The sequence below is a fragment of the Pristis pectinata genome, chromosome 4 (assembly GCF_009764475.1).
Source record: "Pristis pectinata isolate sPriPec2 chromosome 4, sPriPec2.1.pri, whole genome shotgun sequence".
NCBI lineage: Eukaryota > Metazoa > Chordata > Chondrichthyes > Rhinopristiformes > Pristidae > Pristis > Pristis pectinata.
The window spans coordinates 22,364,790-22,380,162 of record NC_067408.1 but is presented as its reverse complement, the minus strand read 5'-3'; the positions used below and the strand labels follow the sequence as shown (position 1 = coordinate 22,380,162).

The following is a 15,373-nucleotide window of genomic DNA, read 5'->3' as shown; positions in this document are numbered from 1 at the left end:
ACAAATTTCACATTTAAGGATAGTAGATTTCTTCTTCTGACAGGTATTAGGTGAAAAAAATTACTTTCAAACATAAACAAGATTTGTGAATTGTGGTCATTGAAAATTAAGATTCCAGATTGCTTTTAAATAGAATTTAAATTCCAGAGCTACCATGTTGGATTTGAACTCATCTCTAAATAAGATATTTATTAGTCACATGGATAGGGTAGTTATAAAAGCTAACACCCCATAAGCTTTCTTAAGTCGAGGGAATGATGCAACTCTATAAAACTCTGGTTAGACCACACTTAGAGTATGGTGTCCAGTTCTGGTCACCTCATTATAGGAAGGATGTGGAAGTGTTGGAAAGGGTGCAGAGGAAATTTACCAGAATGCTGCCTGGTTTAGAGTATGCATTATGAGGAGAGACTAAGGGAGCTAGGGCTTTACTCTTTGGAGAGGAGGATGAGAGGAGACAGAGGTGTACAAAATATTAAGAGGAATAGATAGTGTAGACAGCCAGCACCTCCTTCCCAGGGCACCAATGCTCAATACAAGAGGGCATGGCTTTAAAGTAATGGGTGGGAAGTTCAAGGGAGATATCAGAGGAAGGTTTTTCCCCCACCCAGAGAGTGGTTGGGGCATGGAATGCGCTGCCTGGGGTAGTGGAGGCAGGCACATTGGTCAAATTCAAGAGATTACTAGATAAGCATATGGAGGAATTTAAAATAGGAGGGATATGTGGGAGGAAGGGGTTAGATAGTCTTAGGTGAGGTTTAAAGGTTGGCACAACATTGTGGGCCGAAGGGCCTGTATTGTGCTGTACTGTTTTATGTACATCGAAACAGTGAAATGCATCTTTTTGCATTACTGAGAATGTGCTGGGGGCAGCCTGCAAGTGTCACCACTCTTCTGGCACCAACATAGCATGCCCACAGCTCCCAACCTGTAAGTCTTTGGAATGTGGGAGGAAACTGGAACACCCAGAAGAAACCCATGCAGACACACAGGGAGAACATACAAGCTCCTTATAGACAGTGGTGGGAATTGAACCTGGGTCACTGGTGCTGTAGTAGCGTTACACTAACTGCTACACTACTGTGCCACCATATTTAATTGAGCAACTCCACCGGGTTTAATTGAGCAACTCCACCAATACTGTACCCATTGGTCAGCAAGATACAACTCATTATTCTGTTTTGGATTGAGTTTAGTGTTTACTTACATTCTTTGAAAACCAACTTGGTCAATTAAAAGTCTTCCCATTTGCAAATTTTAAAAACATGCATATACCTAGTCACCTTTTGAAATCACATTGCTTATTTCAGTGTAGTAGACTGAGTAGAATTCCTTTTCCAGCAAGTGGGAAAATAAGACACCACTGTACATGCTTTTGATTAGAAGTTTTTGGAATAGTGCACTAGTGAGGCTGCATATTCAAAGAGATAGATGAATTTACTTTTTCCATAAGTCACCTTCAACGGTCAGTCAAATAGAGCTAATCAAAAATTCTAGTACTAAAACAAAGACCAGTGGATCAAAAGAAATTTGATTAGCAGAGTTCCAATTAATATTATGGCAACATATACCTCAGGACTATTCCAAAGAAAGCAATAAACTCAAGTGTTTTGTTTGGGTGTGGGACTAGAGTATAAAATTCTATCAGGAACAGGGAAATGGGCCAACATTGGGGTGGATTTGGTGACTTTTTATAAACTGGCTGTTTGTTTATGCACTTTGATTTTTGAAGGCTTATCAAGCTTAGCACACCATTGTTCACCAGTCACTTGCACAGACAAAATTTCCATTTGTCATCTGCTAACATCAGACAAGCAAACAGCCACACAAACTGTATGTAGCATATAAAAAATTCACCCGAGGCCTCCAACCATTTTCACTTGATGCACAAGTTACAACAGTTCACCACTTGAATTCCCCTGCCCTTCCCCCATTCATAAAACTTACGATTTTACAATGAGATCTTCTATATCAGCCACTATACTTGACATATTGTTATGTTATCTCCCCCCCCCCATAAGATTCAACTTAGTGCCGATTTTTCTTTTTTTCCCCGCAAACATTCCTTCAGTAATGAATCTGAGCTTCCTTAAAGAAAATCTGCAAGGAGGGCTCAGTGCCTTAGCACCCTGTAGCAGGAGGACCCAAAACTGTGACCCTTGCCCATAAGATTCTTTGCAGCAATTGCATAAAGTTTCAATGCACTATTTAGCATGAAGTCCTGCACCTTAAAAGTGTGCCAACATTTGGTCACAAATAGATTGTATTGACGGATGTGCAAGTTTCTGGCAGACCAAAGTGCATCTTAAACAGAGTTGATGATCTTCCAGCAATATTGAAACTTGTCTCAATAAGTATCCCTGAAAACAACGGAGCCATCAGTCCTGCACATTTGGAATGAACTTTCCAGAACCCTTTCGTGAACAGGCTCTCCAGACAAATGAATGACTGTTGTTTCATCCCCAGTCAAGCCACTGAGGGTTCATTTGCAGTTAAAAGTCCCTTTAATTCAAATCAGAATTTAAAACCAGTTTGGATTATTACAAATGTGATGACAGTGTCTAAGTCACATTACTGTTCCTTAAAGACTCTCAAGTCAGGAATATTTATTTCTTCCAAATAACAATAACTAACACACACTTCTGCATATTCTGGTAGGACCTTTGTTCATGTCATAGGAGGCAATGAGAGCAACCAACTCAACACAAAACACTTCATAACTGTTTGGCTGTAAGTGACATGGGTTTTTGATGCACAATAGTTTTTGTAACTGTACAAAGACACCAAAGGGTACAAGTACATAGTTCCCCAAAAGTGGCAACACAGGTAGACAGGGTGGTGAAGGTAGTGCATGGCATACTTGCATTCATTTGTCAGGGCATTGACTACAAGAGTTGTGACCTCATGTTACAGCTGTACAAGACATTGGTGAGATTGCACTTGGAATAGTGTGCACTGTTTTGGTCACTACACTATAGGAAGGATGTGATTAAGCTAGAGGGTACAGAAAAGATTCACAAGGATAGTACTGGGATTGTTAAAGTCAGTTTAATTTATTGTCATATGCACAAATACATGTATGCACAGGTGCAATGAAAAGCTTACTTACAGCAGTATCACAGGCACATAGCATCGAATACACAACATTCACAAGAAAAGTTGATAAATTATACAAGAAAGAACAATTCAAACAAAAATAAAAAAGTCCACAGTTGTGCAAAGTGGTTATGGTGTTGATATACTGAGGTAGTGATTGGGGTTGTGCCAATCAGCTCATGAACCAAATGGTTGAAGGGAAGTAGCCATTCTTGAACCTGGAGGTGTAGGACTTCAGGCTTCTTAACCTTCTGCCTGATGGTAGCTGCAAGAAGATGGCATGGCCTGGAGGGCTCAAGTTACAAGGAGACACTGAATAGGCTGGGAATGTTTTCTGTGAAGGAGGCCGAGAGGCAACTTTAAAGATTTATAAAATCATGACAGGTAGCCAGGTGAATGGCCATAATAGTTTTCCCCCCCAGGATGGGAGAGTCTAAAACTTGAGGGCATAGATTTAAAAGGTGAGAGGAGATTGCATTTAAAAGGAGATCTGAGAAGCAAGCTTCCCTTCGCCCCCCCCCCCCCATTAAGGGTGGTGGCTATAAGGAACAAGCTGCTAAAGGAACTAGGAGGGGTAGATACAATCTCCGACAGGACCCCACTACCAAGCACATCTTCCCCACCCCTTTCTGCCTTTTGCAGGGACTGCTCTCTGCCACTCCCTAGTTCACTCCTCCTACCACCCCAGAAACTTTCCACTGCCCCTGCCGTAGGTGCAACACCTGCACCTACACCACCTCCATCCAGGCACCCAAATAGTCCTTTCAGTAGAGACAGATTCACCTGCACCTCCCTTAATATCATCTATGCATTCAGTGCTTCAAGTGTGGCCTCCTCTACATAGAGAGGAAAAACAGACTAGGCAACCATTTCACTGGTTTCTCTAGACAAAGGATTGGTTTCCACAAAGTGGAATTTTATGGTCTGCTTCCCAGATGAATAGATATTGCACATGTCCTCTAGAGACTTGTGGGTAGACTCAGAACATGTTTTTTTAGTCTAAACAAAAGGGGGAATACATACAGTTACTATATCTGTGAGGCTTTTGATTAAAAGTTAAACAACAACTTTCTAAAAAAATTCACTTTACCTATCACATGCCAATTAAAGTCTAGACTTTCCTACACTGCCATCATATTTTAAACAATTACTGTTAGTCATTCAACTACAAAGATAATAGCTTCTAAACTCAGATTTCAACATACAGTGAAGTTTGAAAATTAGTGGATGGTGCCCCAGGCTGATTTGCCGAGTATGAAATTCTGCATTGAGGCATCATTCCATGTTGTAGAAATAATAGGTACATGTATGGAATGGGCCCTTCACCCCACAATGTTGTGCCAAACTAATTCAGCTAATGACACCAAATTAAACTTATCCCTTCTGCCAGCACATCGTCCATACCCCTCCATTCATTCTCAGCACATTCACATGCTTGTCCAAGAGTCTCTTGAACACCTCAATTGTATCTGCCACCACCACCAGCCCTGGCAGTGCATTCCAGCCACCCTTGACCAAATCATAACTAGCTTTTACTTGTATTTCCAGTAATTTCTCTTTAAATTAAAGAGTCCCATCTTTTGGGATAGTTTAGTTTCATGACTTATCCCCATCAACCCACTGTCTTCCTGCAACACATGTCATAAACAAATACCAACTCCCCAGTCTCCAGTTTGTAATGTACCCAAAAGACAATTTGGTTGTGCCAAGATGATGTAGTATATCTGTGCTTCCTTCTACCACAACTCATTGCACGTGGAACTTTTATTACAGACTTGTATAATTATTTGTTTTTTAGGATGTGGGCTTTGGCCATGGGTGCAACTGAGTCACTGAGCTGCAGCAGCAATTCTGGTGAAGGTTCTTCCATTATTCTGTTGAGGAAAGAGCCCAGAATTTAGAGCCAATGATAATGAAATAATGAAGGAATGATCATATACTTCCAGATAAGAATAGTGTGGAACTTTTAGGGAAATATACCAGGGAAGGGGGGGGGGGGGTGCAAGGGAAGAAAAATGCTTCCCACATTCCTAACGAGGGCCCTGAATCAAAACAGCAGACTGCTAACCCTGTAAATTCACATGCAAAAGGAACCTGATCAAAAGATGTGAAAGGCAATAAGATTCCTTGGACCCGATTACCTGCATCTTAATATTTTGAAGGAGACAGCCAGAAAAATTGTGGATGCATTAGTTGCCATCTTCCAAAATTCCAGATTCTAGAACAGTTCACACAGATCAGAAGATAGCAAATGCAACACCACTATTTAGGAAATAAAGAAACTACAGATCAGCCAGCTGAAATCAGAAGTAGAGGGAATATTATTATTTATTAAAGCAAGTGAGAGCAAGGGATTTAAAAACTAATAACAGCATTAGAAAGAGCCAACTGTATTTCAGAAGGAAATTATGTTTGACAAACCAATTAGTTGAGATTGTAACTGGCAGAACGGATGGAAGCAAAATCAGTTGTAGTATTTTTGGACTTTCATCTGGGTCATCTATAAAGTGATTATCAAAGAAAATTAGGCTTCACTGCATTAGTATATTGGCATAGATTAAAAGATTGATTAATGAACAGAAAACAGCAGGAAAAGAGCAATTCATTTTCAGGACAAGATGCTTTGACTGGTGGGGTGCTCTTGGGCCCCAAGCAGTTCACAATCAATATATAAAAATCTGTGCAAGGAGGAACATGCAAAATATCTGGGCTTGCTGACAACTGATGGTAGTGTGGCTGTGAGGGAAGATGCAGAAATTCTTCAGGGAATCTGGATTGGGCGATTGAATGGGCAAAGACATGGCATATAGAATATAATGTGGAAAAATTGCAAGGTCATCATTGTGGTAGAAAAGCAGAAAATGGAGAGCTTTTAAAATTAAAGATTTTAAGGTTTAAAAAAGTGTACTAGAAGTTGACATTATAGGTACAGCAAACAATTAGGAAGGCAGACAGTAAGGCCTTAAATGCAAAAAGATACAAATACAAGAGTATAAAATGTCTTGCTCAAATGATATAGGGCCCTGATAAGACTGTACTAGGACTGTCTCCTTACCCAAGAAGCAATATGTTTGCGATACAGAGAACATAGTAAAGTTTCACCAGTGATTCCTAAGCCAGCAATTTTGACTTTTGGCGAAAAAAATTGAAGCAGACTGAACCTATACCCTATATACAGTATAGAAAAGAAATGATCCAGTGCACATTTGCGTGCCAGGGTGGCCACAGTCTGAAAATAATAAAAGGGTTAACCATTTAGGACAGATGGGGTTTTGGGGATGGGGAAGGGCAGCAGAAAAAAAATAGAAGATCAAGTGCACTGAATCTTTAGAATTCTTCACCCAAGAGAGCTATGGGTACAGGGAAATCAACAGATATGGGATTAATACAGAAAACAGCACAGACATGATCTATTAGATGGTAGAGAAGGCATGAGGGGCCAAATGCTGGTGCTTCTATTTCTTGTGTTAAGAAGTTCTACCAACTTTTGTGACACTACAACACAATGACAATGTATGCCATATAAAGCATAACAATGTATTACATTTTGGAATTAGCAAAATGTACAGATGATACATTTTAAATTCACCTTCACTAATCTTCCATCCATTATGTATAAAAATGAAAGTATTGTTACATTATGAATCATGTTAATTACTGCATATCATTTTGGAATAAGCACTTTGCAAAAATGTTTAGCTGGGGAATTTCCATAGAGTGTTTAAAATTGACCATTGCCTTGTTGGACTTAAAAAGGTATGCCAAAGGAGATCTCCCGAGATTCCTTGGAGATGTGCACTCTAAGCAGTACATAATCATCCTAATGTGGAATACCTTGTATTGGATTCTCGGTTTTTGCTAACACAGCCAATCTCAGACTGGGTCTTGGTTGAGGATCATGGTGGAACAGAGAAAAATTCTGGGTGGGGGAAGAATATGGGAAACGTTTACAAAAATTGTGTTGATTCAGAGTAGATTTTCTAGCATGCATCAAATAGCAAAGGATCTGCACATTTCCAAATTTCTGGAGTAATAATATTCCAGAATCAGATTTATTATCCCTGACATAGGTCTTGAAACTTGTTTTGCAGCAGAATAAGAGAATGCATCCACATATACCTGCAATTCAACCCTTCAGACCATGGAGTACATAATGCATATAATAAAAATTCACAAAATAGATCCATTTGTAAATTTAGTAGGGCTACCTTCAAAATAGGTTCAGTAATCAAGCTACATCTCTTTCACATGTTGACTTCTCTTTAAAAAAAAGACTATTTGCAAAGAACATGGGAGAATTCATTACATCATATAAATTTGAATCCAGCAATTTAGAAGTTTTATGTTAACAAATGATTTTTCCACCATCTGAAGCAATACTGTACTTGCTAGAATTAGCATTTTAACAGGCTTCTTTAGGTTAGTTTAGATTAGATTTGTCTTTCACAAAATCCTAGTGAGAATCATACTTCTCAATACATCATGTCCTAGCTACACTCCAGTGATGAATGCAGCTGTACAATTCACATGACTAATTCCCCATCAATGTGCTGACTGCAAACCACCTGGGTATTTCAACTGCAGAGTTCTGGTCCAGACACTTACCAATTGCAATTTTCAGCAATGAAAATTCAGCAATTCAGCTAAAAGAATAAAACCTCTTTCAATTTATAGGCCTTGAAGATGTAGCAGAGCAACATTCAATTTCTTCAATTTTAGGGTAGGGTAGGTTAAAAAATGTGCAGTTTTAAAATCCCATTTCCAAAATACAAGACGTTTTATCTTTGGAAAGAATACCGAGCACTCATTTCACAAGGATTTAATTCCCACTTGCGATATTCCACATCAACTTACTGTTTCTTCAATGTAGAAGCATAGAAGACCTTTTAGAATCATTCTCAAAAGGACCTGCTTCCACTAGTTCTGTGGGTTCTGGATTGGCTGATAAGACCAATGTGGGATCTGTAAACCACTACTGGTCTTGACGGGTCAGGTGGTGAGTACTATGGGAGGCTATGGTCGTTATGTTTCTGGGTTTTAAAGCACTCCCATCCAAGATGCTCCTTCATTTTGGTCAGTGATAGAATAGGTACTGGTTAGCAAGGATGTTGTTACATTTTCTTCTAAAGGAAATCCAAGAATATCCTTGAAACATTACGCAATTGATTGAATGGCCTCCTTCATTAGGACACAGGAGGCTATTCAATCAATCAAGTCATGCATACTCCCAGAGAGCAGTGTCATTTCCCATTCTCCCTTTCCTGATTTTGTGCAATATATACTTTCCACATACCCATCAACTGCCTTTGTTTTGCCACTCACCTACACAAGGAGTAGTTTACAATAATCACTTAATTCAATGGTACATTTTTGGGGTCTGGAAAGAAACTGAAGCACCCAGTGGAAACCCATGCACTCAAAATGAGAATGTGTGAACTCCAGAGGCAGCACACAAGGTCAGATTGAACCAGGGTCCATTGACCTGTAAAATAGCAGTGCTAACCACTGTAGTGCCATAGGTAAAAGAATGCCTTTTGTTTTGAGAATGAATTGGCCACTACATTGCAGCCCCAAAAGCTGTATGTTGCTTCATTGGGTCACCTACCCTACTAGTGGGGACAACATTGTTGTTAACTCCCCAGTGATTACCCTGCAGTAGGTAATCCACGTCTGAGTGCATAATGTAGGGATCATTGCTGCTCATTTAATGATGAGCTTTGTCAGGTTTGAGATTTTGATCTTTGAATACTTTTCCTTATACAGCCAAAGGCCATGTGGGCATAACACAGCACAGATGAGTTTTGGCATTGATGCCTTCCCTCATTGAGGGATAGGTCAAGATGTGGAAAGTGATTATGTTTTCAGTGGTTATTTTGTGAGCAAGGGAAGGTTGTCAGAGGAAGTCATTTTGCAGACATCTATTCTTTCATGCTCAGCAACTAAAGTCTCCAACTTGAGCTCTGCTTCCAAACATGCACATTATTCTAAACAAAGATGATTGGAAAGGAGCATGAAACCTGCTTTGGAGTTTTTTTTCATGGCTATCATTTCCAAGTTTTCTGACATTACCATATTTGGCTAAACCTTTTGATTCTAATCCAACATAGTTATTGGTAGGGCCTGGATACACTGTGTATAGAAACTGTTGATATTGTTTTTTTGATCTTTACATAGACTCAAGGTTAGAGGGAAAGACTGCTCCCATCTCTATTTGGAGAGAAGTTAAACAGGATGACCTACTCTCCCCTATATTTACTTGTGCAATGGAAAATGTCAAAATAAAAAAAATACCCATGAACATGACAAATTATCTTCCCCAAACCCAAGTGTGATGGTGAAATCTGAATTTAAAAAAACATTGGGTATTTTATTTTTGCATTCCAAGCTTCAATTTGAAAATTAGTTGTTAATGAGATTTGGTCACAGTCAGAACAAGATGGTCAATTGATGAATTTGCTTGAAGGGAGGACTGGTAGACAGAACAGTCATTCAAACTACTGAACATCAAAACACCATCTGTGAAATTCTGACCTCTGAACTTAAAGCCCAACAATAGACATAAAGCTCTAGTTTATGTTTGGTCTCATTTTAATTCTATAAACTCATTAAGGATTTTCTTCTTCCATTAATTTCAAATGTTGAGTATAAACAATTTTGTTAAGCAATTGTCATTCCCATCATTAAGTGTGGTGCATAATAGTGCTGTAACTGTTGTTCAAACAGTCTGATAGTATTTTAGGACTGCACTCAATGACTGCAGGACCTTGCATTCTGTAAAAAAAGCTTTGTGGGGGGGGGTGGGGAAGGCCTATAGTCCAAAGTCCTACTGACACTAGACAGGGGGTGGGGGTGCTAAGCCCCACGTAAAAGTCCCTCAAACACTTGGTTTGTTTCATCCAAGGAAGCCACAAGACAGTGGTGCCTTGTACACAGAAAAAGAACCAATAACACCACAAACAGACAGGCAGTCCCTAGGTTATGCAAGGGTTCCATTCCTGAGATCTGTCCATAAGCCAATTTCTCCTCAAGTCAGAAAACACCCAGTTTTCTATAGTAACCCATACTGTATTACTATAAATACAATTCCTATAATTTTTTCATTTCACTAAATATTCACCCAAACACTTCCTGAATTAAATCAATGGAATATATACTGTATCCAGTCATTAATGAATACCACAAAACATTACCATTTTGAAAAATACTTTGAAAGGGTATGGGAAAATTTGCATAAAGTCAGACTTCCACAAGTCATCTGTAACCTGGGGAGTCCCTGTATAGACTGTGACACTGAATGTAAAGAAAACTATGCACTATTTAAGAATAAAGTTTATTTTTAAGATGAAAACTCACAACTCAGGATTTTGCTAAAATAAAAATTCACAAAATCCAGTTTTGAATTTTTTAAAAACTCAAAAACATGAGCTCTACACCAACCACCTTCCCCCCATTCTCAATTTTTTTTAAAAAAAAATTTTAAAAATTTCTGGCCAATTAGTTTCTTTTTAAACCACAATTTGATTTTAAATGCAATGCTATTTAAAACTACCTTCATGCATTAAGTGATTTATAGAATGATATGATAAAATCATTGGACCGAGTGCAGCTGACTTACTGTAGTGGAGGAAGTCAAAATGAGCAAGGGCTATTTTAATTTATGAAGCATTTGCTCTAACCTTTCAGTTTAGAATTTAGCATTATTCAGATACACAAAGAGCAACTTAATATCCATTAAATTATTCCAGAAATTCTTCACATTAAGGACTGCATTCTGCTAACTAACCTCTGTCCAAGAACAAAAAAATACCCGATCTTATCCTGTCATTTGGAATAGAGAGCACAATTTCAATTTAGTTAAGCTATAACTATTTATATACATCAACTACCATTCCTGCCTCCCAGTGCACCACCACCTCCACGCCCCCCCCCCCCCCCCCCCCCAACCAAATTCTAGAGACAGGACTTTTTTCAACTTTTAGGCCACAGTGCATTTTGATTCTACTTTACTTTTACAGCTGCACCTCTGCAATGATTTCTTTTGGGCCCTGAACATCCTCCAAATAATACTCCTAGAGTCATACAGCACAGAAACAAGCCCTTCTATCCACTCTGTGCATTGCAACCATCAAGTACCCATGTATACTGATCCATAATTTTCTATGCCTTGGCAATTCAAGAGCTAGTTTAGATACCTCCTAAATGTTGCTAGAGTCTCTGCTCCCACCACCCTCTCAGATAGTGCATTCCAAGTTCCATCAACCTTATGGTTGAAAAATTCTTCCTTCTCTCCCCCCTAAAACCTCCTATTCCTTCCATAAACCCATGCCCTCTGGTTATAGATCTCTGCTATGGGAAAGAGCTTACTATTAAGAAGCTCCAAAAAGTAATTCTTGAAAACTGAAAGTATGCACAAACTGCATATATAGATATGCTTTGACACTTTAAAAATGTGTACTGTTACTGAGAGAAAAAAAATATTTTGTTGAAAACAAATGCACTTACCTACGAACAAGTTTGGTGAAGAGCCATAATCACCAAAAATTTAATTGAATCCATTTATTTACTTTTAAAACTTTTGAGGATAACCAATCCACTTATGTATTAACATTTGAAACCCCACTACAATATTTTTATGATATCCCCAATCTGTATTTTGAATCTTATTAATGTAAGAAAATGGATGGATGTCAGTTTCTACAAATAGTGACAAATTTAGTTTTGTTAAACAATTTTCTTCAGAATCAACTGTCATAAATTGACAAATCAGTAGGTATATAGTGGAAATGCACAAATAAAGACTAATTATACAAGCAGCATTTTCCCAATAACTACTTGATGTTATTCTCCAGATAAATATCAGAAAACCAAAGCCAGCAATTTCACAATATTCCCCTCCCACTCCCCAAGATTCATATGCAACTCCAATCACATTCCCCTTTCTGGGAAAAGTCTTACATTGAAACCAGCTGTTCACAAGCTCAGCATTGACCAAGCTGAATGAACCATATTATATCCTGTCCTTCACAGACTAACTCCATGACATTGCCATTCTGAAGTAAGAATTAATCTTATTCACAGCTTGATCATTTTAAAATTCAGTTATTATAATATCCATTTTGCCTGGTTTTGCAAGTTTCTTAAAATTAGAGGTCAAACAAAATCTGTCCTATCCCTATCCTGTATCAGATCTGTCCTATCCTACAGTGCATCGGATCTCAATTACCCATTACTTTAACGGCTCACAATGAACCATCACCAAATTTACAATTTTTTTGTTTAATATACATGGAATTATAGATAAAGGATAAGGTTCAAGGATCATTATTAACAGCAAAGTAAAACAACCACTTATTTTACAGCATCAGGTTATTTGTTTTTTTAAAATAATTATACAACAACCAATGTCCCATTGGTTGCAAATTAGAAACCTTCAGTAGACAATGGTTAAATATCAAGGTTATGGACATGAGGGGACTGAATAAAACGTGAGCTACATGGCAATACATTTACTGTTCAAAATGCAGCACAAAATCCATTGTTTGGATTTAAGTCCATATGATCTTAATTTTATCCTGTTCATAGATGTGGTATCTACAAGTTCTTTTGAACACAAAAACATGCATTGAATATGTGCTGTGGGGTGGAGGCAGATGTATACCAGTTTCTGAAAGCCAAAAGAGCTATTTTAACAACATCCAATGCTTTGCACATGTTAAGATTTAGCCTTCTACACAATCACACAGAAAGTGCACATCGCTTCTTGTACAGCTTTGGGACCACAAACTAGTCCATGATCTCCAGCCACTGCAATGTCAACTGCAGCTTCAAGCAACTTTGTGGCAAATTTGTCTCAAGTGGGTGGTTTATTTAGACAGGAATCACATCTGACAGCCAATGGGACATTGGGCAGTTGGAAGTTGGCACCAAAGAGGTAGGGATTATTGCCATCAGGAGACCCATTATGAAATGAGGAGCTAAATGTGATGAGTAGACAGCTTTGGGGCCATCCATAAAGATAACAGCTGTCTCCTCAGTGCTGGACTCACTGGCATTGCTCAGGAAGGAACAGACTCTAACTTTATATCCACTAACCTAGGCTTGCTGCTGTATTCTTGCAATTCACATTTATCTACACTACAATATCCAACAGCAACAGTCAAACATTGTAAACCACTTGATGTCACAGCTCTACACACAGACCTCAAATATCATATTCCTGGAGGACCATGTTTCCCCAAAACATGCAGGGAGTTGAAAATCATATCAATTTTCTGGGGTTAAAAAAGGCTTCTGTATTCACTTAATAAAAATATTGTGCTACACAATAGAGTTTCTAACCCAGCACATTGAAACTTAATTCATAAAAACCACCAAATTTGGTTATTGATCATAATAGTACAAATGCTCAGATATGTCCTCAAGTTACACTCTGAATCAACGTAATAACAGTTTAAACTGACTGATCCCAAGCCAGTTTTAAAGGTCAACACTTTTTGGATTTCTTTTCCCCACCAAACAATTGAAAGCATTTGATCCACACACGTTCATTTAGGGTGGCAAGTATCCTTGTATATTTGTTTTGGCCTAAATGCACAACTCGAGTATTTATATTTAAATGGAAACGTTTCCATTTAAATATTTTGATACGACCAAGATCCAAATGAAACGTTCTAGCTAGTTTAATCATACCCTAGAATTAACACAAAAACATCATTTAAGCACTAGATGCACCAGCTTTAATGCTCTTCTTTGCAAAATATAGTTACGATTTGTTGTCCCTGGTGAATACTGCAAACCTCCTAATTAACAAATTGCCTTCAGCTAAACTGGAACCAAACCAAGGAGATATATACACGCGTAATTAAAGACTTATTTAAACAAGTAAAATTGTGCAGTGTGATGCTAAACTAGAACTCAAGTGATATAGAATAAACTTTAATGGCCAGTCAAAATTTATCCATACACTACCGGTATTAATAGAACATTTAATTTATAATGCAGAAAGAAGCTACATTATTTGGTAAATGTTTCACTAAACCGTGTATAAAGTTATTGCTAAATGTTACCCTTTCACTCAAAATTGCATTCACAATGAAGCAGTGGTTTCCCAAGAAGTATTTTCCTTTTGAGAAAGAACTTTCCTTGTTTCGCTAATGCTTTCCGAGAAGCTATCTTCAGTATTTCCATAACGTTTTAATTCACCAATCGTCAAAAAAAAAGATTTTAATGCTTATGAGACTCGAAGCCATCAAGAGTTCACTTACGACGAAGTGATCTGCAGCCCGTTATGCCCTCAAGATAATAGATGTGGTTGTTTCAAAAGCTCACAATCGAGGACAAGACACCCAATATCTAAATTAGCACACAGTTGCAGCCCCCGAAGTACAAAAAGTACCAAACCAGGTTCTCCATTGTGTAACACCTTTACCGAAAGGGTACAGCTAAAAAATAAAAAAGACAACAATCGGTGCTCGTAAAATGCAAAATCCTTGTGGAATGGGTGGGGGCAGGCGGGAATACTTTTACATTTCATCTTCAAACCACGTTTAGAAGAAACTACACAGCCGTTCCAGAATTATTTTTGTATACAAGTGAACAACTTTGTTGCAAGTTATGCGGCTGCAGATTTCCTCAACATGTTGCAAATACATGAAATCAAAAAGAGAAAGTAACACACTGTCGCCAGCGATCTCTGGTTTCGAGGAGGACCTCAACACTGAGTAAATAGCTTCAAATGAAAGTTTCCCAATGCATTTCTCCCAATAGAGAGGTGTTGCTTACCCGCGAAATTGTTAAGGGCTGGCTATAGTCCTTGCCTCCTACTAATCTAAAGCCCCAAGGTGACGGTCCGTAAAGAGTCACAGGATGTGGCATTTTAATCTATAATTCTCCTGGTGCAACAACTTGAAACAAACACTTTGGATCCCAGCGAGACTAAGAGCGAAAGCTGCAACAATCATACCCTTTCCCCCTTGCTCTCCCCGCCCTCCCTTTAAATTAGGTGCTTTCACATTACGTCATTCCCCTTGACATCCCCATCCTCGCGTGAGTCAGGACAAAGAGCCGCAGCCCGTCACGTGCCCCGACTGACAGCGCGGCCATCCCGTTGCCAGGGGGATCACTCCCGGGACCGAGGACCTATCGGCGCAAATGTAGTCCTCAATGATTTCTGGGAGTTGTAGTTCATTTGTCAAACGCAGCCGCGTGTCTGCCACAACTGCAGCTGCTGTCCGTACTCTCTGCCTTCTCCCTCCGCTCAAGCTTTTAAATCTTAGTT

At 38.7% G+C, this 15,373-nt stretch overlaps 1 protein-coding gene across 1 annotated transcript in view; it reads right to left on the bottom strand.

Moving 5' to 3' along the window:
* The window catches only part of LOC127569828 (PDZ and LIM domain protein 4-like), a 78,888-nt gene extending 63,820 nt beyond the window's left edge, over positions 1 to 15,068 (bottom strand). The window contains exon 1 of the mRNA XM_052014774.1: positions 14,878 to 15,068. Within this exon, the coding sequence (XP_051870734.1) occupies positions 14,878 to 14,970 (93 nt within the window). The 5' untranslated portion in view covers positions 14,971 to 15,068. The remainder of the gene's footprint in view (positions 1 to 14,877) is intronic.
* Between the last annotated feature and the right edge of the window lie 305 nt (positions 15,069 to 15,373).